Source organism: Aptenodytes forsteri, unplaced genomic scaffold, assembly GCF_000699145.1.
Source record: "Aptenodytes forsteri isolate BGI_AS27 unplaced genomic scaffold, ASM69914v1 Scaffold82, whole genome shotgun sequence".
In the NCBI taxonomy this organism is placed as follows: Eukaryota; Metazoa; Chordata; class Aves; order Sphenisciformes; family Spheniscidae; genus Aptenodytes; species Aptenodytes forsteri.
The window spans coordinates 2,668,289-2,691,579 of NW_008795490.1; the positions used below are offsets into that span (position 1 = coordinate 2,668,289).

The 23,291-nt window shown below is 40.1% G+C and overlaps 1 protein-coding gene across 1 annotated transcript in view; it reads left to right on the forward strand.

Annotated features, from left to right (window-relative positions):
- ESR1 (estrogen receptor 1) overlaps nt 1–20,628 on the forward strand; it is a 174,778-nt gene extending 154,150 nt beyond the window's left edge. Inside the window, exons 7-9 of the mRNA XM_019472647.1 lie at nt 10,823–10,956; nt 17,921–18,104; nt 19,512–20,628. Of these exons, the coding sequence (XP_019328192.1) occupies nt 10,823–10,956; nt 17,921–18,104; nt 19,512–19,746 (553 nt within the window). The 3' untranslated portion in view covers nt 19,747–20,628. The remainder of the gene's footprint in view (nt 1–10,822; nt 10,957–17,920; nt 18,105–19,511) is intronic.
- The last annotated feature ends 2,663 nt before the right edge of the window (nt 20,629–23,291 follow it).

Consider the following 23,291-nt stretch of genomic DNA (forward strand, 5'->3'; position numbering starts at 1 on the left):
CACTGGCACAGGTTGCCCAGAGAGGTGGTGGATGCCTCGTCCCTGGAAACATTCAAGGTCAGGTTGGAGGGGGCTCTGAGCAACCTGATCTAGTTGAAGATGTCCCTGCCCATGGCAGGGGGGTTGGACTAGATGACCTTTAGAGGTCCCTTCCAACCCAAACTATTCTATGATTCTATGATTCTATGATTTTTTAAAGCAAAATGCTATTTAACCTCATGAGAACTGACATGGAACAATAAATAAGCTAGGCATTTCTCTTCATCAGCAGGCTTTGCATTTGGTACTGTGGTTTAGTTTACTCATGGTAGTCTCTGCTTTTCTCTTTGCCTCCTGTTCTTTGGGGATTGCTGTTTTGCTCTAGAGCTTTGGGGGCTATTTTTTTTTCAGATTTTATTTTTTTCCTGCTTACTATTTCCCTAACCTTTTCCACAATCTCCAGAGTTACTGATTAAATGCAGGATGGTCTGAAGTAAAATTTCACTGCTGATAACAATTTCCTCATCTTTTAATTATTGATAAAGCATAGCATTGTAGAAAAGGGGGAGTCCTCAGTTAGTTAAGTAGCCCTCCAATGCCTATCTGGCAGTGTTTAAGGCATCCTGATGGATGGTCTTGATTTGGTCTTAAAACCTTGGAGGTGGAGCTTTCCTGACACCCTGCTTCCTTAAGCTGTTTTAGTGCACCACTTTACATAGGAGTAGAAAGTGTTTATCAATGTCTATTAATAGAACTAATATATATACAACACATTAATGTATATAAAATCATATGTTGTCTTGAAGACAGGCACCACCTATGCATAAAACCTGCAATAATATTCTAATGGACAGAACATAAAAAAAATGTTAAAATATTTTGACAATTCTTTAGTGCTTCAGAACTAGCACAGGATATAATGGTTCTGCTCTGTCTTTTATCTATTCCCATTCTTCCTGAATTTCCTCTCTTATTTGGCTTTATTTTAACATCTCTCATTTGGTGTGTGAATTAGCCACCACTTTTGGTTCAGAGCTAGCTCAAGGAGCAACAAAAAGAGACATCAGAAAAGATTAGCAAACCTCAGAGGATGGTGTGCTGGTAATTTTGTCAGTACTGGAAGAGGTAGGAATTGCCTATTTGAGACTCAGGCTCAATCCTAATTGTTGCTTTATTGCTATGGAAGAGAGAGCTGTGCTGGGTGAAAACTGCTGCTGTGTGTGAGCAACCACTTTTTCAACCTGTTTTGGGAAAGTGATGATGCCAACAGGAGTAACTCAAAGGACGGGTTATGTGAAAAAGTATAAACATAACCGCCCAGCTCAGTGAAGGAGAAGAGAGCCTTGCTCTTAGGGGTCCCTTCTGCTCCTGCCTCTTTTCCTCCCTCAAAATTATGTTTGGAACGGATATTTCAGTTTTATTTCTTATTTGGCAAATGTCTGTTTCAAGAAACTCTTGAAGGGAAAAAACCTTGATTCCGTGTTGAATTATGCTATTTCCAGTCCGGTACTTCTCCAGTTGCCCAGCTGTGAGTGATTCTCAGACTGTGATTCATGCATTGACTCTAATGGCACATATTTTTGACTAAGTAGCCAACAAGAAGAAATAATTACTGCAAGTGTTGTAAATCAACGGAAAAAGATTTTAGTGAACTACCCCCACTCCAAAAAAAAAAAAAAAAAAAAAAAAAAAAAAAAAAAAAAAAAAAAAAAAAAAAAAAAAAAAAAAAAAAAAAAAAAAAAAAAAAAAAAAAAAAAAAAAAAAAAAAAAAAAAAAAAAAAAAAAAAAAAAAAAAAAAAAAAAAAAAAAAAAAAAAAAAAAAAAAAAAAAAAAAAAAAAAAAAAAAAGTCAAGCGTCAAGCAAAATATTAATTTTTTGCTGAAATGTACATGCTTTCACTTTAGGTTTCTTCCTTCTGAATTTGCGTCCTTGCCCCTGGACAGATAGACATTCTTCCTTGCCTATGCCATGACTGAATAAGTTAATGAATTAGAAAGAAATCCTAACCAAATGTAATAGAAATATGAAAATGACACGTAAGGAGGATAAAATGTCAAGAAGATATGCATTGAGAATAAATAGACTATAATGAATAGAAAGGATTGTACTCCTTCTAAACCTTTCTCCAAAATACTATCCACGCATAAACTGATGAAGAGATTTTGAAGTATGAGAAAGTTGGGTTAACTTTACAATTTTATTTTTTCTTCTCTATTTTATATTCTGTGCTAGATTTATGAATAAACTGAAGCCAAAGGACTGTAATATGGTGATGGGTTTTTTTTACCACTGCATTAGTACATCAAACCTAATTTATATGATTTAAGGATTGCTTTTATTCTTTACTCAGGTGCTGACTGCATGTTTGGATTCTTGGTTAAAAAGCTCCACACCAGTAATAAATCCTTGCTTCTAATCGGACCCTCTGAAACGAAACTCTGTCAGGAACTTCTCCAACAATTTACTTTAGAAACACAAATTTTGGTTGCAGATCATTTTGTCCAACCTGCTTCTTGAAGCAAGACCATTGCCAACACCAGCGTAGGCCAGCTGTGACTTTAACTTTCTTGAAAGTCTCTAAGGAGGGAGAACACACAGCCTCTCTGGGTACCTGTTTCAGGGTTGCACCACTCTCCTACAATCCAGCCCGAACCTTCCAAGCTGTAGCTTACAGCAGTTAGTTGCCTTTTGATTTAACATTCACTGCTCCTGAGAAGACCTTAGTTATACCCTGTTTGTAATGCCCCTTCAGGCAGTTGCAGACTGCAGTTTTGTCTGTCCCCTCCTCTACATACTTTGCTTCCTTCTCACCAGACTGAGCAGATCCAGTCACTCAACCCCTCCTTGCAGGCCATGTGCTGCATGCCTCTGATCATCTCCACAACAAGAGGAGACATCCAACATCCTTCTTGGGCTGAGGGGCCTGAAACTGGACACAGGCACAGCCTCAGCAGGACCAAGTAGAGGTGGGGGAAAAATAATTTCTCTTGTTCTTCTGGCCACATTCTTCCTAACATAATTTGCATGCAATTTGCCTTATCCACAGAGTGAGAATGCTGTTGGCTTATAGTTTATTTGGTTTCCATTTTCCAGGAGGGCTGCTACTCAGCCCAGTGTTTTTCCAGCCTGTACTGATGAACAAGTTTATTTGGCCCTGGGTGCAGAATTTTTACTTCTCCTTGTTGAACTTTGTGAGGTTTCTGTTGGTTCACTCCTCCAGGGTCCCTCTAGCACTGAGGTGGTGCTACGTAGTGTATCAGCCTCCCTCTAGTCCCAATTTAGTATCATCCACAAATTTGAAGGTGAACTTTTTATCATAATCCAGATTATTGATAAATATATTAAACAGCATAGGCTCCAGAGTCAACGTCTGGAGTACTTATTACCTACCACAAACTAGGTGTTGAGCCATTACTGCTACACTTTGAGTCTGGTGATCCAGCCTGTCTTCCACCCATGTATCTGTCTGTCTGCTCAGCCTTTACTTCCCTGGCTTACAGATAAGAATGCTGTAAACCAAAAGCCTTACTACAGTTGAATTATATTGCACCCACCACCTTCCCTTTGATCATTTAACTAATTGTTTCATCATAGAGTCAATCAGGTTGGCCAAGCACAATCCGGTTTCCTGGATCCTCCTTGATTTTGTCAAAGTTGAGTGAGCCTTCTGCTATTTGTCAGAGACCTCTTTCAATCTCCATGATTTTTTCTAAGTGATAGATAGTAGCCTAATGAATACAGTGACCAACTATTTCAGCACCCTGAAATGAACCCCGTTTGGCTTCAAAGATTGGAATTACTTGTCAGAGTAATTACTAATTCTCTAAGTAATTCCCTAACCTGTCAACATGCTTCGGTTGGCTTTGCCAGTAAAACCTGACACACAAAAAAAGAAAAGCTGTTGAGTGTTTCAGTCTATTCCATGTAGTCAGTCACCAGGTTTTCTCCCCCATTCATCAACTCTTCGTTCTCACTGAAATTCCATTTGTTGATGCCATACTTGTAAAATCCCTTCTTGTTACCCTCTGTGTCCCTCACTAGTTTTAGGCATAAATACTCAAACAGTTCTTTGGTACTCCTCCTTTGCCACCTGCTTTTATTTCTATTTCCTATATGTTTTTTGCCTTTTAGTTCATTAAGGGGCTCCTTGCTTAGCCAAGTGGATCTTCTGTTGAAATACCTAGTCTTCCTCTACGATGGGATGGGTTCGTTCCTGACCTCTCAATAAGTTTTCCTTAAAATATTGTCTAGTTCGCGTGACACTTTTCACCATTATGTCTCTAAGAATATTCTGCCTAGCAATTCCCTAAATAAACTGCAGTCTGTTCTTCTGAAACCCAGTCATAGTTCCATTGTTTGCATTCCCAGCCTACCTCTGGATCCTGAGCTCAATCACATCTCATGGTTGCTGCAGCCAAATTTCCTATCTGTGGCCACATTCACCAGCAATTTCTCATTGTTTGTGAGGAGTGGGTCAATAGAGCATTGCCCTTGGTTGGCCACTGTGCTGTTTGAGTTGGGAAGTTATCAACACAGTCCAGAAACTCCCTGGATTACTTGCACAATGTTGACCTTTCAGCCAATGATTGCAGTCTATCCATGTAGAAATCCTCCACAAGACTGTAGACGAGTGATTAGGAGACTTCTATGAGTTATTTATAGAAAGACTTAGCCACTTTATACTCTTGGTCAGACAGTTTGTAACAATCCCTGCCTCCCCCCTCCACCCCAACTGATCAGTGTTAATTTCTCCTCTGACTGATACACAGAGTCTCCTGACATATGTGGTTCTGGTTTCTTATGGTCTGTGCAATCAAGGTCTCCCTTTGTGTAGAGCTCAAGTTCTTCCCCTCTTCTTTCATACTTGTCCTTCCTAATCAAGTTGTACCCATCCATGACCATTCTCCAATCATATGTGCTATCTGATCTCATCTGTGCGCTATCCCACCAAGCCTCTGTGTTTCCAGTCTCATCACAGCTGTCTGACTGTGTACAGACTTCCAATTCTCCTTCTGTGTTAGAGCACAGGCAGTTGAATTAAGTCTGTGAATACCCTCCCTTCTAACCGGGGATGTGAATGTTGTCCCTGCAGCTTTCTCTCAATCATACCTCCCCTGTTTCCTAACCTACCTTTAGACTTCGGAACACATCCTGTGACAAGCCTTGTTTAGAGGCTTTCTCACCAAGTTACTAAGCCCATTTGTGAAGATGACCCTCCCTCTCCTAGTCTGGTGGATCCCATCTGTTCTTGGCAGTCCCTTGTCATCAAATGAAGTACTGTGATCAAAGAAGCCAGAGAGACAACAAATATACAGTCAGGCTTTGGTTTGATGGGTGCATCTGTGCCTACTTGGGCTTTTCCCTTTGAATGGAAAGTTTGATGAGAACATCCCGATTCCCCATTCCCCTCACCTAAACACCCTTCACTGTTAATGTTTACTTGTCTGTCACTTGGTCCTGTGTTTCTGTAAGAGACATTTCTGATATCTAGGGTTTTTCCAAGACTTAAAATCTAGGTTCTTACTCCTACGTACAGGGTTCAAGGAAGAGAGGATTGAGTTAGTAAAAGAGGACTGAGTCATGAATCTCTTAAGAAGTCTTGTCACATACAAGTCCATGGGATGGGCTGCATCCAAGAGTGTTGGATGATGTCATTGCAAGGCTGTTCTCTATCATCTTTGAAAGGCTGTGGAGACCAGGAGAGGTCCTCAATTACTAGAAAAAGGCATATGTTGCACCCATCTCCAAAAGAAGAAAGAAAGAAAGACAGTCTTAGAACTACATGTTGGCCAGTCAGCATCACTGCTATCATGAAGAAAATCATAGAGCAAGTTCTCTTGGAAGTTGTTTATGTGAACGGGAAGGAGAAGATGGCGAGTGTGAATTAGCATAGATTTAGGGTATATTGTGCTTGACCAACCTGATTGCCTTCTGTGAGAAAATGACTAGGTGTCTTGTTAATGGTTCATACTCTACTTTGATACTAGTTACAGTTGGAGTTCCTCAGGGGTCTATCCTAGGACATGTCCTGTTAAATGTCTTTGTCAATGACCTGGAGGAGGAGATGGAGTGCACTGTCTTCAAATCTGCAGATGACACCAAAGTAGGGGGTGCAGTTGATACGCTCGAGGGCAGAGCTGCCATACAGATGGACCTAGACAGGCTGGAGGAACGGGCTGACAGGAACCTCATGAAATTCATCCAGGAGAAATGCAAAGTCCTGCACTTGGCGATGGACTTAATCCACTGCTACTGTTCAATCTGGGGCCTAACTAGCTGGGGAACAGCTCTGCTGGAAAGGGCCTGGGGTGCTGGTGAACAGCAATCTGTGCATACGCCAATACTGCAACATAGCAGCAATGAAGGCCAACAGTATCCGGGGCTGTATCGGTGGTAGTGTCAGCAGTAGAGCAAGGGAAGTGATTATTCTGCTTTTATTTGGCACTCATTAGACCATATCTGGAATACCACATCCAGCTTTGCGCCCCTCGTTGCAGGAAAGATGTTAATAAACTTCAGTAAACCTAGTGGAGAGCCACCAAGATGGGAGCACATGCCTTGTGGCTGAGAGAAGTGGATTTGTTTAGCGTGGAGAAGAGCTGGCTTTTGAGCATGCCTAACCTAAAATCTACAAGGAGGTTATCAAGGCTCTTTATTAAGATGCCCGATGGGAGGCTGAGAAACAGGAGTCATAAATTGAAGCAGAGGAGGTTCTGACTGGTTATAAGGGAGAAAAAAAACATGATGATGAAAATAATTAAGCTGAGAGAGGTTGTGCAGTCTCCATCCTTGGAGGTTTTTCAAGATCAGACTTGCATAAAGCCTTGAGTGAGCTGACCCTGCTTTGAGTGGGAGGTTGGACTAAAGACATCCTGAGTTTCCTTCCAGCCTGGATGATACTGTGATTCTGCAGACTTACTTAAGTTAATGCATATAGTACTTTTATGCAGTAACTTCAGACCTTTAATTCACATGCTTTAACTTTCCTAAACATTTCCCAATAGCCAAGTGTTAAGGATTCTTCTGAGAATACACTCTGACGCTTTGCAGTAAACAAGCTTTTAATGTTTTGTTTTCAGTAAGCTGAGAGTACACAAAGACAACAGCATGATGGTGGGAAAAGGATAATTTTCAAATCTATTGCTTAATTTGTCCTCCAGGAAAGTTATCTAGGCCTTCCTAGATAGGCCTTCCTATCAACTGGACATATAGCTGTGAAGATGTGATAATACGATCAGCTTATGTTAGAAAGTTAGGAGGCAATTCAGAAGAACTGGAGATTCCTATTTCAGATAGTTTTTGTTGGTTAACAAAGAAAACCAGTGTTGTAGCCTAGATAATAAAAACATTTGCTTAGAAGCCTGCATTTCAAAGATACTAAGCTGCTGCAGTTCCCACTGATTTCAGTGGAGCTGGATCTGCTGCCTAACTCCGAAAATAAAGCAGAATTTTCTGAATTGTTGCTTGCACACATGAATGCCTAAAGCTAGGTATCTAACTTCATCTAAAATACTTAACTCTACCTAAAGAGATACTCTTCTTTTTCTTATGGAGTAGCCTGGTATTTCATGCACAGCACATAGCAAAGCAAATGAGGTTAGAAAGTATTTAGAATCTCTTAAATTTGCACCATTTTTATTTATCATCTACCATGCGAGTTCAGTTGGTGGGAAATAGGCACACATAGAGATTTAGGCACATGGACTATGTGTTGCAGGGCTAGAGATTTTTGTCTAGAGGTTGTACTTGTCAGCAAGAAGATCTTGATTGGAGTATTGATCTTGTAAACCACAGTCCATTGAACTATTTTTTGTAAAAAGTACCAGGGAATAATTCTTACTTGCTATCAAAATGTATTTTCCATCTTATGAGTTGCCATAAGGCATCTTAAAAGGTCTCATTTTACAAATAACTTACTGTTTCTTTTTAAATTGTGATCTTGGCTATGCAAATTTTGCAATTTGTTCAGACTGTGTAATATATTGAATTGTTTTGAATACTGGCTGGCAGTAGTTTGATGGGTTTTAGGAAGCAAGTAAATGTCTTAGCCAGGCATGAAGATGTGGGTTTTTTTTAATATGGGTCATTTGACATACAATCCACTGAAACTTTTCCTTTCTGTATAATCCTGAAATTCTAAATTCTTAAACTAACCTTTATTGGGGCATTATTTAAGTTAATGCAAAGCTATTAAAGGCTTTTAGTCCTCTGAAACTGTGCTTAACTCTATATATGCAAAGCTAATCTTTCTCTAGTTATAGGCAAAAATATTGTATCAGAAGCAGTGGAACTTGTCCCACTGTAAAAACTCATGTTTGTTTTACTTCCATAGGATTTAAATTTTAGCACACAAAACAGATTTTGAGGTAATAGTAATTGTTCATATTCTCATGCCTGGTTTTGAGTGCCTGCTTTTTGTTTGCCTTTTATTTGACAGTGGTGCTATTAAATATTACTTTGCCTTTGTGTATTTTATTGATGTCCAAACAGAGGAGGAATATACTTAAATCCAACCAGTTCAGTTTTTCAGCTTTATTCTGCCTAAGCAGGATTCCTCAGGGCAGCAAGACGGTCGTTGCTGAAAAGCTCTCCGCATCCGGCATTGAACAGTGTAACTGATTGGTCACCAAATCATTGAAAACTCCCTGTCTGAGTTCAGATCCAGCTTTCAGGCAGAAGAGGCAGAACTGTGAATTTCAATAAAGCCATGTTCAGATATACCAGGCTGAGATCAGTCCTTTAGTTCAGCTCATCGGTCAGGGCATTGTCGATGAGGGTGCAAAAGGCATCACACGCTTTACGTGGAACACAGCATTGAGTCTGCCTGCCTGCTAATCTTAAGACAGACTTTTGTCCACGACCTTTTACACTGCACTTGTTACCATCGTTTGTGGGAACCTAATACGTGAAACTATCAGTGTTGCTGGTCATACCCGAAAAGCTGCTATAGTTTAAACCACCATTTCTTCAGCAAAATTTTTAAGAGCCAGAAAAGGCCATAAAAGTTGTGTTGCCAAATGTTGCAGCTTGTGACTGAGTGCCTGCCACGCAATGGAAATCAAGTTCTGAGCTAAGTGCTAGTGAAATGTGTGGGGAGAATTAGGCACTTCTCAGGAGAGCTCAGCGTGCAGCTGCCTGGTAGCCCACAGGGACCCGAGGCAAGAAGGAGCAACCCATCCTCCTTATTAAACATACCTTTCTGCTATTTCCATTCCCAAGGCTGGATCATCTCTTTCTCACAGAAAAGTCAGAGAACGTGTGCTGTTGTAACAGTGATTGGAAAACTTGCTTGGGATGCCACATTTTCAAATATTACTGTATTTTAACCAGCACCCTACTGGCTGTTTTAAGGGAGTATCTCCCACTTTGTTTTCTTGGTATTGTCCTGCTTTGTTTAAATATCTCTAAAAGCAGATGAAATAGCTTCTGTCATATGCCATAGGCACTGGCTCATCGGCGCTGCGCTGAGATAAAGGAGATGTAGATTTAAGTTCAAGCACCAAATTAAGCTGAATAGGGATTTGAACTTGAAAGGAGATTGTGCACAAGTGCTCACAGATAACCCTTCTCCTTCTTTGACTCAGTTTTAGGTTTAGAAATGATTGAGAAGTGCAAAGACTTTTCTCAGGCTGTAGTCAAAAAGGAAGATGACGGCTTTGTTTGAGGGTCTGGTGTGGGTTTAGACATTAGCTACAGGATCTCAACAGCATGGCTGTATCAGGACTGAGGCAGGTGTTTCTGTGCTGGTAGTCAGCATTGTTTTTGTCACAATAAGATTAGGAGATGCTCGATCTGTGTTTGCGTTACAAATTATAGCAGAATAGCCATCTGATCATTTGAAATTTCTTTTGCATTTTCCTATAGCAATGATCTTCAAAATTTTGTTCATAAAAGCTGATCTGACCACTCCTTAAGTTTTACTTGTTAAAATTTCACTCAGGAAGTCCTAATAAAAGTAAAAGTACGTAGTTTTTGGTAAAAGTAGCAATGTAAATGATCTAAAATTCCATGACCAGAAAATCTGCAGACTAAATTTTCATGAAAAATAATTACAGTCTGCATTAATTCTTGAACTGCAGGTTGGGTGTCCAAGATGAAAATTAGTGGGTGACAACAGCTAGGATTGTGAGCAGAGGGAGGTCGTTAATTGCCATTACTAATGACCACTTTGAGATTTCCCAAACTTTAGCTTTGTTTAATGCTATAATGTAAAAAGTTATCCGATTTGTGGAGTGGTTTTAATCAAACTCAGTCATACAGACAAGATTTTGGCCTCATAATTCCTTCCTGAGCTCATGAATAAGCTTATTCTTTAAGGAGGCATTATGCTGATATAAGAAAAATGGGAGAAGCGTATTGGAATATTACAGATTGCAAGGCCAGGTAGAAACAAGTACAAAGCGTTAGGGAGGGAGAAATGCAAAGAATTGGGACTATTTCAGTTAAAGGAAAAAAAAAAAAGAAACAGGAAACAAAGTAACACAAACAGAACATACAAGAAAAGAAATCAAAATGTAGTTTTAAACAAATCTTTTCCTCAATATAAAGGTTTGGTTGAGTCAATCTCATGTGTTCCACCACAGTACTGCCCTGGTGATGAGTTTATGAAATCGACATTTTTGGGAGGAATATAGTATTTGATTATTTATTCATTTTATGTGGGACCCTGAGAACTACGCTTTTGTAATCACACATACACCAAATGAGCACAGAGTAAGAAGTCACGTGCTAGCTAGTGAACTGATGAAATCAAATTGGAGGGGAATGATCCAGGGGGATGAAAAGCTCATGCTGCCACCGGGTTAAAGCTGTGAATATCTCCCCCTTGATGGTATTCACACAGGAATCAAGGGAAATGTGTAGAGGGCATGGTGGAAATCTTTGACATGCTGCTGGCTACTGCTGCTCGGTTTCGCATGATGAACCTTCAAGGGGAGGAATTTGTGTGCCTTAAGTCCATCATCCTGCTCAATTCTGGTAAGTGGTGTGCTTTGCTGTCACTCGGGTAATTGTGGTTGCTTCTGCATGTGGTTGAATGCTGCTCGTTGCCGCTAATGATGTTTTCATTTTGAGACAGCAGCAACTGAAAGGGGGCTGTCAACATAGATGCAGGCAGAGCCACCAGGCAGGGATGGAAGCGGGCAAACCTGTTCAGTGGTATAGATGGGACCCCGCAAATTAATGCAGTAAGTAGCTGATACACTGCGTACAGCTGATGTGAAGTACGATCAGAGCAGTGTTTTGAACTAGGTCCTGGCAGGTCTTAAAGCTCTGATTACAAGACACTAAGTAGCTAGAGCCACACTTAGGGCATCCAAAGGCCATGCTTAGCTGTAAATCTACACCTTCCTTCTTTGGCGATGGCAAAATAAAGGGAAATAATGGCAAAAATGTGGCTGAGTTTGTCATGGTTTAGTTTGTATTAAAATACAGGCATCTAAACCGGGTGTCATCACCTTCCACTTCCTTTATTGTTGATGAAACAAGTATTTTTGGGCTGTAAATCTCATTCTGAAGTACACTTCAAAAATAGGTGACTTGGTAACAAGTGTAGGTATAGATATAAATACGTAAGGTTAGCTGACTTGAATTCTGCATGAGATGATTGAAATAAGAAAATTCAAGTTGAGGCATGTGACAGAAAATTTCTGCTGCACACCAGAGGATCCTTTTCTGTTTGAAATGAGAAAAAACTCCAGACAATTTATTTTTAAATGCAGAAATGAGGCCCACGGTGTTCTCATGGAAATGATAGAGGTCTAAAATAATAATGTAGGCACCAAAGTCAAAATTTTAGACTCAATTCTCTGCTAAGTTGTTACCTAATGAATAAAGATGCCAGAGTTTCCCAACCCTGAGGATTTACCCACTTGTTCTTCCCTTTTCCTGTTGGGTTTGAACTTGTAGATGGTATCAACCTCTAGACAAAACACATGTGGAGGGCTGTGTGTCCTTTTTATCTGGTTGTCTAACAGATCACTTGCCCAAGTTGCATGAAATACAAATTCAGGTAATTCCCACCAAAGGCTAACTCTAAACACAGCAGATTTTGCTTTATTGATCAGGCACCTCTTCCTTTATGGAAACTTGGACCTGGTCTACACACATAAAAAAAAAAAAAAAAAAAAAGCAAAAAAAAAAAAAAAGCAAAATTATATATTTATACAATCAAATATAAAATATTTCATTTATGTTCTATGAGATATTAATGTGGTTCAGGTTTTGTTGTGATTGTCATCAATTACCAAAAAGTGACATCTGAGGCAAGCACCTGGCATATTAGGAATGAAGGGCTATTGTTTTTATCTTGGATGCCAGGGTGTGACAATTGTAATTGCTGTTCGACATTTGATTTTCCTTTTATTGTACTGATAATTATAATTACATTTCCTAGAGTTAAACAGTCTTCCTGAAAAGTGATGCTCCTCCAGATTTTAAGCTAACATGTTCAAATGCGATTATATTATATGTAATTGATTTATCGAAATACTGAATTAGAATTAGAAAAAAAAATAGAATCGGAAGTTTGAACAGAACGTGAAGACTTCAAGCCATGCTGTCGAGAGTTCTTGTCCCATTGCTGTATTTAATATTGATCCAGAAAGCTAAATTTGTTATTTAGACAAAGCTCTGCCAGACATCACCAGCTATCCTTCATAAGCACATCTCACTTTGTTAATGGGATTTTTTGTTTGAAGATTCTCCTAAGGAAATACTGTAGAAAAAAAAATATAGCAAGTGAAGTCAGTGATAATCAGAGGCAAATTTCCTTCTGCACATAAGAGATGGGACCACTGAGTGAGGCTAGGAGATATTAGATCTTCACTCCTTCAAGGTTCATATTCAGCAGGTTCGAATCAGCGGTGCTCTGTGTGGTAGAAGGTCAGAGTTGATCTGATGATCTGATGAGTGATCTGATTTGGGGTGTGGGGTTTTTTTTACATTAAGGGAAAGTTTGTAGCTGCTCAGAAGTCTGGCATTTTTACAAGAGTCTTGACGGTGATAGATCAGAGGGCATGGTTCGGGTTGAGCTGTTACAGGTTCATGATGAAAGCAAGTTACAACATTGTTATGCATCATTTATTACTCTGGCTTGCACACTGCACTTATTGCAGTATATCTGAGTACACTGTAAACTGAATGTGTATGTGTATATGGCCACAGAATGTATGTCCGTATTGCTTGTAATTGCCTTTATGCATAAAGGTAATAATTAATTTTACATTTCAGCTTTTGCATTCCTATAGCCAACTAATTTTATAACTGTCTGAGGAGTTAACTACTAGATGATGGGAATGTGGACACGAGTTCCTGATTGTCAGACCCTTTAGATGCCCAAATTAGGAGGCTAGACTGCATTACAGAGATAAGTACCATAATTTGGGGTATGCGTAATAGTTGCGCAAATGTCGTTTGGCATAGATACTCTAAAACGTCTTCTGGAGATGCTTTTCTTCACAGAATATAGCCAGCCTCCTTAGGTAAAGTGTTGGACACGTGAAATATGATGTGCTCTGAAGCACACGGTGTACATGATGGATGAGGAAAGGCTGAGAGAGCTGGGTTTGTTCATCCTGGAAAAGGGAAGACTAAGGGGGGGTCTAAGTGCAGTCCTCAGACAGCTGATGAACAGGTTATGGAGAAGCCAGGGCCAGACTCTTCTCAGAGGTGCAAGAGGAAGGGACAAGCTGCAATGGAGACAAACCACAGCAAGGGAGATCCTGACTAGATGAACAGAACAAAAAATCTTCACAGTAAGAGGTTAAACACTGGAACAGGTTGGCCAGAAAGATGGTAGGATCTCCATCCTCGGAGATACTCAAAACGCAGCTGGACAAAGCTCTGGGCAGCTTGACCTAACCCTGAAGTTACCGCTATTTGAGCAGGAGGTTGAACTAGATGACCTCCAAGCCTCCCTTAACCTGATTTTTTCCCTATGATTGCACATGTAAATACACACAAATCTTCTACTAAAGAAACAGCAGATAAACACACAATTAATTTTTGGCCTTATGCTATCTGTATTATATATGCATACGATTAAACCAGCTGATCTCAAAATGATTTAAACAAGTGGACTAATTAACAAATTGGCCTAATTATGCTACATTTCATATTTAAAAGCAGTCTGCATTTGCTTTCTAAAGCTTTGTGTGGATTTAATTCACTGAGTGTACACAAACATTTCTTTATGAAATCCTTGGACATCTGTTAGTCTCTTCACGTGAGGTAGTGCTGTTTATCGCTTTTGTTGGACATTTATTTTCTCTTTTTTTTTCAGCATCTTTCAAGGCTGTTTAATATCTTTACACTCCTTTTCCATGTGGTCTTGGGCAAAATGCAAGCGAATTTTTTTAGTTTCACTCAGTGCATGTGGAAAAGATGGAAGGTTTTGTTTATAAAGCAAAATATACGTTTACGCTACTTCCAAATTTTTCCTGAGATATCAAGGCGACAGCATGTCTGTAACAACAAGGACAGCATTGTCTCTAGCTAAATAACAAACCAGAAGGTGCCCCTCTAAAGCTGCAGCAATAAACCTTTCGACTAAAAAGCAAAATTGTGTTTTCGAAGAACACATTCATCTCAATAATAAAGGGCTGTTTCTTAACACTGGAAAATAAGTGTTAGAAACATGAAAGGGCAACATGCTGCCAGATGTTTTACTTTTGAGTGTATCCGAAAAGGGGAGTGGTGCTATGTGGCAAAGCAACAGGCTTTCATTTTGGAGACAAAGATGTAGGTCACGTCTGCCTTAGCAGCTGATTTACCTAATTAGTTAGCTGGTTTGTCCCTAGAGATGGAAAGATGTAGATGATTTTATGCATCCTGTAGACCTCCTGATACATCGTGCCATGTGACTGTTTGTTAGTCTTTTCTCCTGATTTTTCCAGCTCCTGTTAAATTGTGCTTTTTATTTATTTCTTTATTTTGGGGGCTGGATGATTACATGAGTGCATGGTACAGAGCTGAATTTGCTCATAGCTCGGCCTGGCTTGCTACAGATCCAGAGCAATGGGGCACGGTGGAAGGGGAAGGAGAGCCTTGGGTATTGTTTTGTGAGCCTGAACTCTAAATGTAAAGATATTTTAAACTGGGGTTTATTGTGACAGAAAAGATGTAGAGGGCATTCTCCCCTACAGTAATATGCAAAAATATATCGCTATATAGAGTGACACATATAAAATTATATCACTATATGCCAATAGCTGGCACGGTAGCACTGCAGTCCCCGAGGGACCCTGTTCTGTGCGTAGCTTTGTGTTACGGGCACGGATCAGTAAGCTTTACTTCTTTGCAGGGTGGTTTCTCTGTTCTCGCTCCTATTATGTTTTACGATACTGACCTACAGAAAGAGCTGGAAAACAACTTGGTGGCTATTCAATTTAGGCTTGTTTTCAGCTTCAGAGCTTGGAAAGACCTTTGAGACTGTTAAATTTCACTTTGCTAAGACAATTTTCTGCACTCTTGTTCCAAACCTCTGCTCGTGTGTGTATGTGTGTGATGGATAGCTGGCATTTGTTTTGGGGAAATTTCTGGTCATTGGCCTGGGGCAGGAGCAATCACAGGGGGGACAGAAAGGAAAAACAAACATCATTTTTCTTGGCAGTTATTGACTGGCAATTGCCTGAAGTCTCTACATTTTTGGGGGAGTGCTTTTTTTGAGTTATACTTTTTAATAGCTTCTGGACTAGACCTAGGTGAGAAACAATTCCTCCTAACAGATTTTTTTCTTTTGCTGGTTTCAAAGATATGAAACTAAGGGGTGTTGCTACAAGGGCACGATAGCATCCTCTGGCTGAAGTAAGCTGCTCGGGGGGCACTGTGGGTTTATGAGACTAATGTTTCCTTCTAATGGACTGTGATTTGTCAGTAATGTTTAAGAATCTTGCCCCTACAGGTACCTGCTAAGCTATAAAGCCTGGTATTGTCAGTAGGCATATGTGAGGGTGGTTAAGAGTCATTCAGCTGAGAAAAGCCCCAAGAGCTGTTTCTCTTTGGTGAATTCAGTTCAGTAATAATAATAATAATAATAATAATAATAATAATAATAATAATAATAATAATAATAATAATAATAATAATAATAATAATAATAATAATAAAAAGCTTTGTGAGAAAAGCGGCCATTGTACTATCTATCTATATCAAATTCAAAGCAATATTCATTACTAAAATTAAGAGCTCTGACTGATGGTTTTCAGTTATGTTGTGTTTGAGTTATCCTTTTGTTTTTTTAAAGCAGTCTCTCTCTCTCTCTCTCTCTCTCTCTCTCTCTCTCTCTCTCTCTCTCTCTCTCTCTCTCTCTCTCTCTCTCTCTCTCTTCTCTCTCTCCTCTCTCAGAGACACTCACACTGATGTTCACAAACACAGATTTATATTTCTTTTTAGTACAGAAGACCCAAAGTCATAAAACCTACTTGCAGGTTACAGTAGTTCTAGGTGTCCTTGAAGGTCCTTGAAGTACCAAGATGATGTGAGGAGGTGAGGTGTGCTAAGAAGATGGTAAAAAAAATTTCAATTTCCCTGACTGCTCAGATGCATGGCAAAATATTCTTATCAAATCTGATGGTATAGCCCCCAGGCTGCAGACAGTACGAACAAGCTAGAGTATGTATGTCTGTGTATGTGTGCATGTTCGTGTGTGTGTGTCTTTTTTTCTTAATATCACTAACTGCATTGCATATTGTGCTATATACACAATGCTTTAAAGAAAAGCAAAATGAAAAGTAATTCCAGAAACTATTTTTTTCCAAGGACAAAATCCAAATTTCTTCTTGGCTCTGTGAGCTGATGCAGAAGGGCTAAAGCACAGGATTTGTCAAGTACATTATAGACACAGGGCAACGAGCACACCGTGATCAAGCCAGTTTGATTGTATTACCGTACATACAGCTTAAGCTTTTGCTGCCTCAGGACTGGGTTATAGTAATACGACCTGTTTAGAGTTATTGGCTCAATCCAGAAGATTAAAAAGCTGGTGCCGAATGCAACAGCTGCCTTTTGGCAGCACAGTGCTGTTGTGACCTGATTCACATTGGCTATGTGTTGTCGTCCAGAACAAATTCAAGATAAAAATGTGCAAAATAGTTTAGAATTTCCCATTCAGAAAGCTGATGTGCTTCATGCACCCAAGAACTACTACTGGCAAAAGCTCTTATGCCTGGGTTAGATTGTTTTATAGGAGATGTAGACGGGCTATTGGAGGGGGAGTTTGAAGATGTTTTGATCTCTGGAACAATTTCCTTCTGGTCCAAATCTTCAGGCTGCTCACTTTCAGCAGCAAGCAATGCAAGATAGCTAAATTTACACAGGTTGCTTTGGACATGCTTTTTAAAGGAGAGTCAGGTTTGCAGGTGAAGGAACACACCTTCCAAGGCTCTTGCTTGGTTGGGAGGGTTTTGTTGAGGCGAGTGTGTGTAAACAAACCCTGATTTTGTTTACACGTTTTGTGATAACATATTATTCAGTTCTAGATTGACTAGCAAACCACCAAAAATCAAACATTAAACAGCAGAGAAAAATGGCAAAAACTGCCGAAGGCCTGGGCTGGTCAGTAAGTAGTGCAGAGCTCTCAAGGGGCAACAGCGTCTCCTCAAGGTTTCAGAGCCAAGTGACTGAGAGAAGAGTGCAGCCCGCGGTTAGGTCTAGCTGCAGGCTGCAGGTGTTGCCTGCCACCTGGCCCAGACCTTGGATGGACCCAGGCAGGGAAGAGGCATCGTCTTCCTCCTCCTGCTGTGCCCACAGTGACCAAATCCAAGCTCCGGGGTCATTCAAACCGGTGTCCTGGCTGGCAAGCAGGAGGGTTCACACACAGTCAGCTCCCATGGTTTAACACAGCTGAAGAGGCCAGCCACGAGGCGTACCTTGGGCAAGTCCGACTCCATCAAAGTAATTTTTGTCTGTGGTTTGTTTGTTTTCTTTCTCCTTCCTACTCCAGGTGTGTACACTTTTCTTTCCAGCACCTTGAAATCTCTGGAAGAGAGAGACTATATTCACCGTGTTCTGGACAAAATCACAGACACTCTGATACACTTAATGGCTAAGTCGGGTCTTTCTCTGCAGCAGCAACACAGACGACTGGCTCAGCTCCTCCTCATCCTCTCTCACATCAGACACATGAGGTGAGAGCAAGCACGCAGTCAGCCCTCCTGCACTGGTCCCGTGCAAGGGAGGTTTCACAAATGCACACGCGCACTTTTCCTTCACAGGTGGGAGTGCAAACTGTGTGTAGAGCTGTTACCAAAAAAAAAAAAAAAAAAGTCTACTTTCCAGAAAGATGTATGGAACGTGTGCAAAACAGTACGTTGGATTATGGTATGAAAGGAGTAAACGTTTTCCCCATTTGTTTATTCTAGTTTTCTTTTCCTTTGCTTCTTGTTTAGATAGTGCTGTAAGCAGTATCTGTTTTAATGCTATGTGCATCTTGTATTCTGTTTGAAAAGTACCAAGCAGAATACTAACGTAGCAGTAGCCTAGTTCTGAAAACTTTAGTCTCCTATAAGATATGATTTAATAAAACAATCACTTTTATGTAGCCACTTTTCACAAGTGGCTTGACTATAAATCACTTTAGAAAAGATATTAGGATCATTATGTGTATTTTATGGGTGAGGATAAATGCAGACCTACTGAGTCCCAGTCTAGAGGACTGTGCCCTTTGCTAATTAGAGGTGAGGTGTCTGAGGCACTCTCTTAGTAGTCTCAGCAATGATTCTCCCAAGTGTAATTACCTCTTAAGGTAGCCGCTCAGTGGCTAGAGTGTTAACAACATGACAAGTCTATACAAAGATACAGTATAGATTTTATTTTTTATGAAGGGACAAGAGCTGTTGTTACACAGATTTTAATTTTCATTTTTTCATTTCAGTTAATAAAATTACAATTAGAGTAAGCACCACATCATAGCTACTAAAGCTGAAACATGCAGATTTTACCTCCTGGGCTGATGTACAGGCCTTCAGGAAAAAGTCAAGGGGTGTGTGCATGTGTTTTTTTTACTGGTGTCTTTTTGTGGAGTTTCTTTGTCTTCAAGTTAACATTTTTTTTTTCCCTCAAGAAGAATTTGTACAATTAAGGAAGTTCCAGATGCACAGTGAAGTTAATTATTGTTTCCATAGTTTTGTGAATGGATACACTATTACAAGGGAGTCTTTGCTAACAAATTGGCTGAGCTTATTTTCTAGGAAAAAATCTGATATTTTAGGTTTTATTATGGGAAAGCCAAGATGCATCCCATCCACTTAGCCACAGTGCCTAAATTAGGAGTCCATGTCCTCTAAGCTACCTTTTAGGCAAAGGAGAGCAAAAGAGCCACCTTTAGAAGGCAGCTTGCTCATGGGCAGTCTGAAATGTTCTTTGAAGGTGCCTTCTTCTGTGACCTGTAGTAGGAGCGTACAGCAACTGCACTGTTAAGTTAGTTCTTTTGTACAAGGTGGAATTTATATGAACCTAACAAATACTATTAGCTGATAGCTTTTTTTCCCCATAGCATATTTGGAAAGTAACCGTTGTTTTGTTACAACTCACAGCAACAAAGGAATGGAGCACCTGTACAATATGAAGTGTAAAAACGTAGTTCCACTCTATGATCTCTTGCTGGAGATGCTGGACGCTCACCGACTGCATGCCCCAGCAGCCAGGAGTGCTGCACCGATGGAAGAGGAGAACCGGAGCCAGCTGACAACTGCATCAGCTTCATCTCATTCCTTGCAGTCTTTTTATATAAACAGCAAAGAAGAGGAGACTATGCAGAATACAATATAAACAAAAGTCAGCATATATAATGGTATGAGAAACCCAGCAGCGTACTACCTAGCTCATGCTTCATTTCGTCTATAGTGCCACCTATGTAAACACTCCAATGACAACAGTCACCTGCGTTTTCCATTTGAGTGTTTTTCAAGCGCTTGCCTAAATTGATTGCTTATCCTAAATGGAAGACATTTCATTGCTATGGACAGCCAGCAAGGATTGTCAGGCTAATTTGATTTAAAATTTGCAGTGTTTTTATTTAATTTTGTGTGTAAGTTGGGTAAGTCCTAATCTAAATCGAACATTCATTTTACTATAAATTAATAGGCCATACCACCCATGCGTATTGGTCTCTTCATGAGTGGTAGCCTTTGTTGATATCCACCCCAAATACTGAGCTGGCTTAATCCTTTACATGCTTGAAACTTTGAAGCAGTTTGGTAGAGATTCTGGATGACTTTTTTGGGGGGGTAAATGGAAAGTTGATTGGCATCTTAGTGTGCCGTAGTGAAACTGCACTGCTAGTGACTGTCTTGGTAGTTTAGGTAGATTCCCACCTCTCTTCTTCCTACAGTAGAAGGGAACCCCTGTCTGAGAACAGTACTGTTTTACCTTGCTGGCTTACATCAGCAGACAACTCCCTCTCAAGATCATACTGACCAAACTTTTAGGTCCCCTTACCATATCCTCTAGCCGAACTGCATTACGTGCATACTATCTTGTCTGATCCTAGAAAGCTAAATTGTTCTCTTGCTTGGCAGTGTGTAAATCAAGGGCAACACGGCAAACAGTGGTAACACAGATAACTACTCTTAAATCAGACCAGATGATTACAAAAATCATCAGGTCTTAAAAAAAAATAATCTTCACACGCATACATGATCCAGCACTATTTTATAAAAAACCTCCCCCTGTCCTTTGCTTTGTTGTGCTACAAACCAAGGGGTGAGGATGCCGGTGCAAGAGTGGCACAGCAGGGTGGGATGGTCCCATCCCGCTCAGTAGAGCGTGGCCTAGCCGTGTATGGGAGGGCTGGCATCACAGCCAGAGCAGTAGGCTTTGCATTGCCTTGGCTTTCTTTGGCTCTCATTGGGGCATGCTCAGAAATCACTGTTAAGAGCCAGCTGATCTGTGACGCCAGCACTGGGCAATGAGCCTCAGACATGGTAAAGGCTCTGGGACTGCATGTCCAGGAAGGCAAATCTGGCTTTCTCCATGCAGGTGTGTAACTGTTTTTCATAAGGATTAGTCAGATTCTTCAGACCAACTGTAAATATACAAAAGGTCCACTGACATCGAGAGTTTCAGCAAGACATGGAGAGAGACTGAAGAAATCCATGCTATGTGCTATTCAAAGTAGGAGTCGGTGCTGCTGTTTGACTGTCTCTACACTAGAAAATGAAACGTGTCAGGGAACGTTGCTGGGTACTGGAATGCGATTATTACATATGCCAGGGATATTTTATTAGTCTAATGATAAACTTTGCCTGTGCTATCTGCACTTCTGGTTTACAGGTGCACTTTGGGAATTAGCATGGACCAGGGACTATTCCAATAGCTGGTTGGAAGCGACCACCCTGCCAGTAAGGACGTTTCGTAGCACATGCGTAGGCTGCTCCACAGCAGCTGGCCACGGTGCTAGAGAAGGGTTCAGGGATGCTTTTTTTACTGCTATAGTTGAAACCTTTATGTTAGATTATGTTGATTGGAATATCCTGTAGTAACTAAATATAGGAAATAGTGCAACTAATGCCGTACAGGAGTGCCTATGTCTAATTACGCTCCCTGTTACACAAGCGGAGTCTGTGTGCAGTGAGATCGAGTTACATAGCAATTGTGAAGGCAGCAAGGCATAGGATGAGTTTGTGCTCCAAGTCAAGGATTCGATTCTTTACTGAATGTACATAATGATGTCTGTAACAGTTTCATGTACATATCCAAGGATACGCGCAGTTCATAAATCTAAGGCTAGATGCTGTCTACGTTTGAGAAAAGTCCTCGAAAACTGTGCAAGCCTAAGCACGTGAAGCAGTCACTGTAAGTTAATAGGCCTTTTATTGATGCATATTATAGTGTCATTTTTTTCTGAATCTGCTGAAGGATTTGTCTTTTTGTGTTTTCAGTAAGAGAGAGAGAGAGTGTGTGTGTGTGTGTGTGTGTATAAATAAAAAAATTTGGTACCTAAGGGCTTTTGAAGGGGTCCTAAATGCCTTGAAAGAAAATGCACATTTTGTTTTGTTCAGTAGCTGGTTTTCAAATGTGTTGGAAAAATCATGAATGCCCTGAAATGAGTGCAAGCTAAGATCTGAATGGAGCACAGGAATCCCTGTAGTTACACTTATGTGCTTACACCGTCATCATTCACTTGTAGCCCAGTGTGCGTTAGAGCTGCTCTTTAAACACTGTACCTGCAACTTGGTGTTCTCTAAGACAGAACACACAGATCAAGCTCAAGGCAATTTGCTGCCAGGCAAATTGGCTTAAATGAATGCCTCCCTTCCTACATCCCAGAACTGTTCATTACATCGATTCAAGTGTAAATTTGGCCTAGAGGAAAAAAAAGTAGTTCATGGAGAGCAATTCACAACAGAGGGTCAGATTCTGATGGTACTTACATAGGGCACTCTACAGATTTTCCCGGTGAAGCTGGATAAGCATCATATGAAGTGGTATGCTGCAGACAGAAGGATATCGTAATGTGTCTTGGAACATAAGGAAGAATCAGTCAGCTCACAATCTTAATTATGAATGCTTTCCTAGGCTCAGCCCTTGCAAGGAAGTAATTTAGATTCAACCAGTCCTCCCATGTTTGCGGTGACAACAGTGAAGGGCACCCAAGAAAGAAAAACAGTGATTCCCAGTCATACACTCATTTACCTTGGGGCAGTTTCAGGATCTGTGTCATTAACTTGTTCATGAGATTTTAATTGAAGCAGCACCTTAATGAATATAGTAACCTTCCCATAGTTATCTATAAAGATGATGATTGTCCACATATCAGACAGCTGAATGTAGCTATTCAATTGATTAAACAAAGTCTATGATACAAAAATGGCAACTTTTTTCATATGTAATTCTGAATTACGCTCTCGTGTATGCAAACAATTGTGCCTGACATTTGGTAATTGTTATTTCACAGGATGCTATTTAATTTGTGTATATATATATACATATATACTTTGTATTTGCAGCTGACAAACCAGTACTACCTAAATACCTGGTGCTGGATATTAAGTAAAATATATAGCATTTTAAAAAAAAAAAAAAAATTGAAAAAAAAAAAAAGAAAACTATTCAAGGCAGCTAATTATGCTTTTACCAAAACATTCATAGTGATGTCTCTGGACACCTAATGGAAGAATTATTTTATAATGTTTATAAGTGGATTTTAAAAAAAAAACCAACAAACATCAAACCCCCCCTAGAAACATAGGCAATGTAATACCAGCACAGGCCAAACAGAAATAGACCAGATAAACTTGCTTTGCTTGAGAATATGGTTGTTACTAAATTATTAGAAAAAGCTTGGGAGACAGGAGGGGAGATAGGGTGATGTG